Below are 10,702 nucleotides of genomic sequence, written 5' to 3' on the forward strand. Positions count from 1 at the left end.
ATATATTACTCTCAATTATTTCGATGACAAGGAGAGATTTAACTTTCAACTAACTTATTTAACACCAAAATGTTTCGCGACGTCCAACATCTAGATGCCATCTATTAACTTTATGCAATAGATGGCGGAATTAAGTTATGGGGCACTAGAGCATTCAAGGGCCAATGAAACCCTAGAAAACTAGAAACATGGAATCCAGAGTTATCGATACAATGGAGAAGAGTTTAGTAAAGCGAGTATTAGTGTGAGAATGCTTATATAAATACCAATTCAATAAAACTGAAAGATAAAGCAAATTGACGTTCCAATCGTATTTTTAAATGGAACAATGGATAAAGATATCTATCTTTGAGCTACCTCTTTTATTCTATCCCGGGATATTGCTACGTCGTATCTTTTAAATAATCTTTTCTTAAAAAAAGTAAATTTAAAACATTTTCATTGTAGACTCCATAATGATCTTCCAGATAAAATATTTGAAATAATAAGGTGCGCCATATACTTCCAGAATTTTGACAGGGAAAGAGTCAAAGTTTGCTTTCAGTTCAAGTTTCAAGAAAGCAAAAAGACATAACTCTAATAGATCCTATTAAACTGATGGCACTAAACAAATATGGAACCACTGGATTTCCACCATCTGGATATTGGACGTAGCGGAACTTTTCCCCAAAGATCCCTATTGAGTGTTCTCTCTATAGTCTATTCAAAGTCTTTTGTACATAAGTCATCAAGATGTTTAATGTATTGCCTGCCGCAATTTGTAAATTCGTTTCAGAACCAGACAATATTTTCCCCCTCATTTTATTCTAGTTAAAAAGAGACACAATGCCGTCTGATTAGTTGGAGCGTGTAAACGAATGAGCCTGTCAAAGCCGTCCTGTTGTCAGACGTATGCAAAATTCTCCTGAAAGCCCTAGTGATAAAAGGTTATAACTCTAACCTATAAACTATTATGGTTGTATTATTAACTAGTTTTTACATGTACTATAATGTTAAAATAAAATATATTTGATAACATTTTTGTTCAATTATTTCATTTAGATAAGAATTTTGTTGTATGTCAATGTCAAACTAAACTAAAACTCAGAGTTGATGGGGCAGCATTGCGACGTTTTGACGTTACAAATTTAGATGGCGTATGTACAAAATAACTTTGAGTAGACTATATTACTATATGATTTGAATCATTTCCCGTCCTTCAAGACGAACTGTATGGATACAATCGAATACGTGGTGACGTTGGACACAATTACGCCCAAAGTAGTCAGGTTTAACTGCAGAAAACCACCGGCATTGACCAGGGGTTTTCGGGCCACCATCAGATCCATAAAATAATCTAGTTTCATTTTAATTTTCGAGTAATGGCGACTTGCTATCATCCTGTTGGCCATAGTGCAACATAGTTTCAAGGCTCTCTCGTTCTCTTTGTCGATATTAGCACCTGTCACCGCCAAAAATGTCGCCAGGACCTACAGTAATAAGACGCTACAGTAAACCGGAAATACAGCGAACTAAAACTTACCAAAGTTGTTATTAACCACGACATATAAACTACCAGTATCCAGACTGAAATGTCCACACCGTTGAACGTATTTTTTCTTACAAAAAATTCAACTATAACTATCAGGCACCACCAAATATTGCAGATAATGTACACTATACAGAACAATATTACTAGCCCAAGAGACTCATTAAGACCATCTAACAAATCACAGACTCTGTTATATTGTTTTATGATGGTATTTAGTTTCTCGTCATAATAAATATTTTTATTAGCGACCAAACTTGATATAGAAGCCGCTGGCATTTTAATAACTGGTTGCGTAAAATATGCCGTGCTCATTGTTTCCAATAAATAGTTGACGTCGGAAAACATTTCCGTTATTTTATTAATAGTCAGGGCCAAAACAAACACGATAATACACAAGCTAAAAAACAACCAATCCCTATGCATGTAGTACTTGAAACAAGACCATCCGACTGTTTTCAAAAAGAACAATCCATCAATGAACACCAAATACCACACGACGACGTAAAACAATATCGCATACTTTCTCAATTTATTTTTATATATCTTTCCATATTTCTTATCCCAATCTTCACAAATAACCATCAAATAAATATCTCCGTGTCGATAGTAACTCGTACAACTAACAATATTAGCTACGCTTAATATAACATACGTCGCTTGATCTATAAAGATCAGTACTGGATGGATGTATAGATAAATGGTGGTAAACCTTCCATAGGTCGAGTAAACATAGCCAGCTATGATCAATATCAATAGGAATGTAATATACGAATTATTTAACCATTTTCTCCTATATAGAAACAGACCAAACTTCAAAAGAAGCGGGTAACTCACGCTGTCGGTCATTTTCGAACCTATACATTTAGAACACTTCGGATCGATGTAAAATATCGATGATCTTATCTATCAAATGATATTGGTATCAATTACCCTTAACATACAATTTATTTCTACTAAATTACGACATAATTGCTTAATATGCATTCTACAGTATAAGGCGTAATATTTACATTACACATAATAGATATACGGGGTAAATTATCTGTCGATTTATTTTCTAAATGCGTATTATTACGATACTAACATTGACAGATATGTTAACATCAAGTCTTCGCTGTCACAACGATAATTTGAGGTTATACAAGCCGAAAAAAAAAGATATATATATATATATATATATATATATATATATATATATATATATATATATATATATATATATATATATATATATATATAGTATTTGAAATACTCTTGTTGAAAGTAAAAAAAAACCGTTAGACCTTTGATAATTTCTTTGGCTATTAGTTTCAAAAAATTTATATATCTATTCCTCATAAAAATTGTATTATGTAAATTCAGATATAATAAACTTGTAGTCTTGTAGTTTAAAAAATAGGTGCAATGCCAATGTCAGGAACAACCAAATACATCCTCAGACAATGATAAAACCCAAATAAAGGGTAAAAATTATGAGCGCTGAATTTTCCATATGTAAAAGGAAACACAGGTAAGATAAGCAGAAACCTTGAGAAGTTAAAATTAAACATATTTTCCAAACACCAGAAATAAATAAAAAAAACAGAATTAGAACGCCAATGAGTACAAAATACAAAATTTCTTGACAGAACGATAACCATAGAGAAATAGACATTTAACTTCATAGCAAATTTTGGCGAAATGTTTCGCGACGTCCAACATATATCTGATGGGATGGGATCTGATTGGTTCATTTCGTATTACGGTTTGTAAAAGTCGGTAGTTGAAATGCATTCTCGTTCTAGGAAGTGTTGTGTGCCCGGATGCACAGATAGTGAGGAAATGTATTATCGTTTTCCGTTAAAAAAGTACCCAGCGATATTTAAGAAATGAGTAGAACACATAAAAATCCTAAACAGGTTGGGTTAAACATGAAACAGATTTATAATCGTTTCCATGTCAGACATTTTGATAATATATTTAAACTTTCCTTAAGTACTTATGCACAATTTAGTGAAGTCGAAAATAATACCACGAGCCCAGAATATATACAAATGGAAGTGGATCAAAATGATATGGAAGGTAAATTGAAGAACTCAGTCACATTTCTGTTCATAATTGTTACCATTAATTTCTAAACTGTCTTATTTTATTTGTAGTGCTCCTGTTTCCATCTTATAATATCTTATTTTATTCAGCGATTTTGCCACGTCGATAATATAACAAAATTTTTGTCAAATGTTAAAAAAAAGTAAATTTAAACCCTTCAATTGTACATTTCATTAATAATAATATAAGATAATAAGATAATTTTGATTTGCAATGCACCAAAGTTTTTTTGCTTACAGTTTTATATATATATATATATATATATATATATATATATATATATATATATATATATATATATATATATATAATATTCATATTTCATAGATATATTTATTTTTATATTATATATATGTTTTGTAGATAAATTTACATTATATATTTATATTTATTTATTTCTACAGATTATATATATTTATTTTTAAATATTATATTTATATTTAATTGAATTTTATTTAATACACTTATTTTAAAAACAGTTTGTTTTTTATTTAAATTTCATTGGTCAATTAAAAATGACGTCAAGGCTTTCACGTGCTAAAGGTTATTAATGAACCAATCAAATATCTTCACAGTAAAATATTTTTCTTACAGGTGCGCCTCTGGATGTTGGGCAGAGCAAAACTGCGCCAGAGTCCCCTATTGAGTTGCATCTCTATTCTGTTTGACTATAACTAAAATATAACAACAGACTACAAAATATAGACAAGAGTTCTTGTCAGTTCAGTAACCAAAACTAACATAGACAAATTATGTTATTTGAAAAACAGACACTATATTTTGTGTTTACTTTGCTTATAAATATAAAACTGAGGTATATCATATATTCAGTTCTGTATGCGGTTAAATTCTGGAAACGAAATTTTTAAATTATCAAAATGGCATCACCTCACAAAAAAAGAATGAAAACCACTCACCAAGATCTTCAATATCATTAAATTGGTACTTAAAACATTATTTTTTATTTTATAACATTAAAAAAATTAAATTAATGTTTACCATGCAAATTTTAGGTGTCTCTGATCTGAAAAAAAGGAGTACCTTAGATACGATATTAGTTTCAATAAATTTTTGTTAAAAAAAACTCATTATACCCTAATACACATATTAAAAGTAATAATTATAAAAACAAAGATTGGCTTAAATAAATAAGAGAGACTAGATGTAAAAATGAAATAAGGTTCTTAAATATGCACCTTTACAGAATAGCAACAGTACACACATACTTGTAAATAAATAAATGGACTAACCAAAATGTATAGAAACATACATCTAAAGCTATGCAAGAAACTACAAATGTTTAACATAAGAGTGTTCCGTCCTTCTGACACATTTTTATTATAGGTTAATTAATATTAAAGTCACGAATTTTATACTGAACTGTGAAAAATTTAAATAAATAATGGATGTTCCAAAAATGCATAATACAACTAGAAGTTTATTTTAATTATTCTTTTTCAATATTTTTTACATTTCCTTTTTCACTTCCTACAGGTATAGCACCAACTTCCTCTAATAATTGCCTCTTTTCCTCAAAGTAGTTTTTGTACCAATTTATGTGTTCCTTTTTAGCTTCAACGGTCAAATAAGGATTCTTAGACAAACCCACACAGACCAGTTCCATAAAATGTCTAATGGGACCCCGAGTTGGGCACCAAGGTTCTAAATGTTCATCCAAAAACACGTGATCAGCAAAATATACTTTTGCCTCTTCTTCCAATCCTAAAACATGAAAAAAATTATAGATTCAAAACTAAATATATACAGTTTTTGTTACCAATTTCGTTATTTATAGGAAATTGCCAAACTTTGCCTTGTTCAGTCCAGAGAATCATTTCTTGGAAATAATTCTGAGGAGGGTGAGTGACGGCCAATTTTAATTCTCTTTGATGAAGTTCTTCCCATGTCTTCAATTGGGGGCTATCGCGCAATTTAGATGGGTCATTGAATATTCCCAATGATTCGCTTCCAAATAAATCGACAGTTTCATACACCCTGTAATAAAATCGAAAGAATCAATAATAGCTATAACGGCTATTAAAATGTCGCATAGATAATTGAATAACTGCAAATTATTAAATGAATGAAATATAAATATTTATTAATATTCAGTGCATAACACCGAATACCAAAAACCTAAAAAATCAAAACTCAGATCAGCTGTTTAACTTCAATATTGACAAACGACATAACCTCCTTGCTTGTTGATAGTAGGTAATTTCGCAATGAAGAGTAATTAGTTCGTGTCGTAATTAAAAAAACAGAAAGTAGACATAACATATCGTAAATGATGGATCCTTCAGAGGAAATGTGCAAAAACTTGGTAAAATGGTTACAACAGCTTGTACCCACTAGAAGTAGGAATATTCCCGAGATTTGCGATGGAGTAGCGATGATGGAAGCACTGGTACAAATAGCTCCCGATAATTTCAGTAAACTGGAGCCAAAAATCAAGAAAGACGTTGGAGCTAATTGGCGTTTACGCGTCAGTAATTTGAAGAAAATTGTGGAGGCCATAGTTGAATATTATCAAGACATATTGACGCTACATATTTTAGAAATTGGAAAGCCAGATGTTAATAAAATTGGCGAAAACAACGATCCTGTGCAATTAGCGAAACTATTGCGACTACTTTTAGGTCTGTACATAGATTGTGTAATACATAATTAATTAAGAACTATTTATTTTCAGGATGTGCAATAAACTGTGAACGAAAACAAGACTATATTACTTTAATAATGCAAATGGAGGAATCGATTCAACGTAACATCATGCAAGCCATTCAACAGCTGGAAGAAATAACTGGTGGACCGGGAAGATCAAATCTAAGCCTTCTTATACTGGACAGTGACACAAGAGTTATGAAGTTAGTAGCAGATTTAGAGGCAGCAAATGAGGCTAAAGACGCACTCAATTTACAATGTCAGAACTTGGAGCAACAAATACACATACTCCAGGAAGAAAAGAAAAATATAGAGATACAGTGTCTGGCATTACAAGATAAAGAGACCAAGGGTCCTGACACCAGGAAACAGATTGAATTATTGAAAGAAGAACTATTTAAAGCTGAGGTGATGAGAGATGATTTCAAAGCTAAACTAGAAGAACAAGAAAAACAGATGTGGGACTATCAACAGAAAATTGCCGAACTTCAAGTAGCAGCCAACGATTCATCCAGACTTAAGGATGAGGTGGACGCATTGTCTGAATCAGTTGGTAAGGTAAACGATTTAGAACTAGCTTTGGCATCATATAAAAAACGGTTAGAGAACTATCAAGATTTGAAAAAACAGGCGCAAAAGTCTGAAGAAAAAGCAATGGAATATCTTCACAAAAATTTGGAAATGGAAGAAGAAATAACTAAAAACAGTATTTGGAAAAATCAGTGTGAGACATACAAAAATCAACTGGTGGAATTACAGCAAAAATTAGACGAGGAAACGCAAAAGGCCGACAAAGCGCAGTTTAATTTGGAGAATCTCGAGTCCAAAATGGCCGCGTTACAAGCAGAACGAGACAGGCTCTTACTGGAACGGGATTCACTTCGCGAGGAAAACGAAGAGCTTAAATTAGGTCACGTCAAGAGTGAAACCGGAGCAGCGGTATCCCAAGAATTGTTACCGGCAGACTTAAAAGAACGTCTACGTTTCTTAGAGCGCGAAAACAAAACCTTGAAGAGTTTCCAACAAGAAGCTGAAGCTAGACAAGTCGCTCTAGATCAAGCAGTTAGTAGAGCAGAGAAACTGCAGCAACAAAACCGATCGTTAAATCAATCGATGTTGAAACTGGAAGCCCAGTTGGAGGACATGAAAGGAAGCGCAAACGATGCGTCGGGATCGACCCCTATCACGACAGTGAAGAAACTCCAAGAGGCTTTAGCAGCAAAGGAACATGAACTGCAAGTAGCTCAAGCTAAATATCAGCGCAACTTAGAAAGAGCCCGCGAAGTAGCGGCTAATTTAGAACAAAGCGAAAGCAATCGTGCTAGAGGTCCACCGATGGGAGTTTTAGAAGAAAGATTAGTCGCCGCTGCTTTCTATAAGTTGGGCAGTTTGCTGCAAAGAGAGGCGGCCGATGAAAGATTAGCAGTATTAGCAACACAAGGTCAATCTTTTTTGGCTAGACAAAGACAACCAGCTCCCAGGAAACCGCAAACCCGTTTCAAATCTAAATAGTTTTTTTTATCTATATCGTGACTTTGTTTTTATCAGACAAAATTTATCATTATTTTATATTATTTAAAATAGTAAATAATTGTTTACTTTTTGTCAAAGTATTAGATGCATATCTTAATAAATTTTATCTATATTTAAACTTGTTTTTTTATTATAAAGTGCAGTTTTGATGTGTAATAAATTTTTCTCCGCCGTGATCCACCATCAATTGTAATATGGAAATATGTACATTCTATCTCTGCATTCAACATTTTCGATTACAAAATGCAATTTTGTCAAAAATGTGTAATGTTAAAGGTAGAATTAATGTCCGTTAATATTATTATTTCAATGTTTTTAAGTTTTAAACTTTAGTATGCTCAATATGTGCTTGTCTTAGAGTATATAAAATGAATAAAATCTGTGTAACCATACATATCAATACAAAACACTTACTCTAAAAATTCTTGTGCTACATAAAATTATGTTGTTCGCATATAATGTTAAAACAATAACCTAATGAATTTTAAATTGTCACTTCAACAATAAATATATTCATAACAAAATGGTAAGTATATAAAATATTGTATAATTGTATTATTGTATAAAAAATAAAATTATATCTCATTCGCCATTAAAAAAAAAAGAACTAAAAATATATTTTAAAGTGAACATTTACTAACCTTTCATTTGAATAATCAGACTTATGTTGTCTTGGTTTGTTCTCAAAAGTGGGTTTATTTGATGTTTTATAATCTTGACTGTATCTTTGTAATATCTTACGAACCTGATCTGCCTTGGACTCTTCAGGTTTTTTGACTTCTCTCTCTATCTTCATACCTTTAATTATATCACTAAAACCATAATTTTATATCAGTAGACTAACACTTTAGTATAACTTACCTTAAAGTGGATGCGGTCTGTTTAACATCTACCGGCTGTAAGAGCTTTGACAATAATTCAGATTCAGTTTTCTTTTCATCACCTCCAATTAAACTTGCTACATCTTTAATAGCAGTGATCACTTCTTTCTCGGGAGACTGAGGTGAGGCTTCCTGTTTATTTTCCTCATTTTTTAATTTTCGATTTCTTGGCTGTGCTAAATTGAGTTTCGGTTTATTTAAATGATTATTCCTAGTCAGTTCTTCAAGTAACATGTTTAATTTTTTTACAGCATCACTACTGGATTGTTTCTTTAGCTTCGGATCATCAGAATCGGAAGAATCGCCACTACTACTGCTACTAGTAGAACTATTTGTTGGTTTATTGTCTGTACTCTTATAACAAATTAAACCACTATTAGAAGTACCATTCAAAAAGCTGCTTCGACCGACAGGAAGCTTCCTATAAAGCAAAAGAATGTATATGTGTCCAAAACCTATAAAGAACTACTTTTTATACCGTAAAATTATTTGAGAAATCTTCATATTCCAAAAAGATTTAAACTATGCCTAGGTTATGGAACGAAATAACCTAAAAATATTAATTTACGGTAAAGGTCTCGATAAATTTAGGATTTCGATAAATAAAATCGTCAAATTTGACCAGGAATCTGATATTTTTTAATATCATTATTTCATTTAAAGTTTTTTATACAATTCCCTCTTTTTTAATAGTTATGTACAAAACACGTTTTAGATCCACGTTTTCTTTGACTGCCGATACGTTTTATTTTGCCGTTATGCTTTCCATATAATGTATGGTGACTGGCAAGTGACTAACTTAGAAATTATCTCAGAAGACATCCGGTCCTATCCAGCCTGATTACTGGCGTGTCTGGGATCATTTTCCTTATCGGATTTGACACTCTCGCGTCCAGGGCAATCACAAGCACAAATTTACAACCATTCTCCAGTAGGATTCGAACCTATCCGATTACCGCAACATTAGGTGGGCCGTCCTGCCGCCTTTACCACTACGCTAATAAAATTCCACTGGTCAAAAATGAACAACTTGAGTCTTATTAGATCTAAATATAATGCAGCGTATATTTGTTAAATATACATTTGTTTTATGTTAAATATAAAACCATTAAATTACATAGCATTTTCAAAGGCATTTTGGAAGTATTTCATTCCGAATTTACTAGTCACTACATAGTATAAAACAAAGTCGCCTTTTCTGTCCCTATATCCCTATGTGCGCTTAAATCTTTAAAACTAGGCAACGGATATTGATGCGGTTTTTTTCAATAGATAGAGTGATTCAAGAGGAAGGTTTATATGTATAATACATGCATAATATACTAAGGCAACATTGCTAATTTTAGAGGTTTCTAACGTAATGTCGTAAATTAACCTATTTTTTAGGCTTATTTAGCAATTAGCAAAAACGCTGCCTAACCCTACGAGTTAGATCAAATTAATGTACTACAGTATTGTACACCATAAAAAGGTCTACAAAAAAATCCGGGATGGTATATGTTTATCTTTTAGGGATAACCCACATTAACCATTTTTATTGTTTACTTTTTACGTGAGAAAATGGCTTATTTACGAAGCTATTTTAAGCAATACGGCATTAATCCTTATCGAATTAAGTACCTTAAATACAGTGTGCAATTAATATAGATCAATATGGTTCCTTACAGCATGTAAATTAAACAAATATTTTCGGAGATATTACAAATTTAAAATTTGCGTTTAAAAATGTGTAATGTAATAAAAATTGTATGAATTTAGATATTCCAAAGATAGCAGGAAATCTTCATAGTAAGTATAGGGGAAGAGGAATTGTTTTACTCCAAATTTAATGCGTGCAGGCCAAGGGCAGTAATGAATGAACCAAAAATACTGGATCGATTTTAATCATGTTTTCATTGAGTGACATAGGCATATATATTTTATGCCCGTGCAAAGTCGGAGCGGGCCGCTATGTTTTTATATACAACGTTCATATTTTTTCTGTAGTGTATTTAATTTAGTATCA

General features: G+C 31.9%; 4 protein-coding genes across 5 annotated transcripts in view; 2 read left to right on the forward strand and 2 right to left on the reverse strand.

The window, feature by feature from the left end:
* The window catches only part of LOC143204121 (uncharacterized), a 236,256-nt gene that overhangs the window by 220,105 nt on the left and 5,449 nt on the right, over positions 1-10,702 (forward strand). The window lies entirely within an intron of this gene.
* LOC143203360 (uncharacterized) lies at positions 1,054-2,476 on the reverse strand. Its single transcript, XM_076415455.1, has 2 exons — positions 1,523-2,476; positions 1,054-1,469 (listed from the first exon to the last, which is right to left on the reverse strand). The coding sequence occupies exons 1-2, from the start codon at positions 2,375-2,377 to the stop codon at positions 1,185-1,187; spliced, it is 1,140 nt and encodes a 379-aa protein (XP_076271570.1). The 5' UTR covers positions 2,378-2,476; the 3' UTR covers positions 1,054-1,184.
* LOC143204113 (small ribosomal subunit protein mS31) lies at positions 5,040-9,333 on the reverse strand. The gene is made up of 5 exons (XM_076416581.1): positions 9,176-9,333; positions 8,678-9,118; positions 8,458-8,628; positions 5,397-5,614; positions 5,040-5,341 (listed from the first exon to the last, which is right to left on the reverse strand). The coding sequence occupies exons 1-5, from the start codon at positions 9,199-9,201 to the stop codon at positions 5,067-5,069; spliced, it is 1,131 nt and encodes a 376-aa protein (XP_076272696.1). The 5' UTR covers positions 9,202-9,333; the 3' UTR covers positions 5,040-5,066.
* On the forward strand, positions 5,806-7,934 carry hook (hook microtubule tethering protein). The gene is made up of 2 exons (XM_076416563.1): positions 5,806-6,258; positions 6,312-7,934. The coding sequence occupies exons 1-2, from the start codon at positions 5,907-5,909 to the stop codon at positions 7,793-7,795; spliced, it is 1,836 nt and encodes a 611-aa protein (XP_076272678.1). The 5' UTR covers positions 5,806-5,906; the 3' UTR covers positions 7,796-7,934.

Source organism: Rhynchophorus ferrugineus, unplaced genomic scaffold (assembly GCF_030347505.1).
Source record: "Rhynchophorus ferrugineus isolate W39M unplaced genomic scaffold, kcgeb_rfMv2 rfM10, whole genome shotgun sequence".
NCBI classification, from domain to species: domain Eukaryota; kingdom Metazoa; phylum Arthropoda; class Insecta; order Coleoptera; family Curculionidae; genus Rhynchophorus; species Rhynchophorus ferrugineus.

Coding starts and splice junctions, on each gene's coding strand:
- LOC143203360 (XM_076415455.1), bottom strand. CDS start 2,377: ATGACCGACAGCGTGAGTTACCCGCTTCTTTTGAAGTTTGGTCTGTTT. Junction 1,470..1,522: donor CGTGGTTAATAACAACTTTG/GTAAGTTTTAGT, acceptor TTATTACTGTAG/GTCCTGGCGACATTTTTGGC.
- LOC143204113 (XM_076416581.1), bottom strand. CDS start 9,201: ATGAAGATTTCTCAAATAATTTTACG. Junction 9,119..9,175: donor ATTTCTCAAATAATTTTACG/GTATAAAAAGTA, acceptor TTTGCTTTATAG/GAAGCTTCCTGTCGGTCGAA. Junction 5,615..8,457: donor TCTGATTATTCAAATGAAAG/GTTAGTAAATGT, acceptor ATTTTATTACAG/GGTGTATGAAACTGTCGATT.
- hook (XM_076416563.1), top strand. CDS start 5,907: ATGATGGATCCTTCAGAGGAAATGTGCAAAAACTTGGTAAAATGGTTA. Junction 6,259..6,311: donor ACTATTGCGACTACTTTTAG/GTCTGTACATAG, acceptor ATTTATTTTCAG/GATGTGCAATAAACTGTGAA.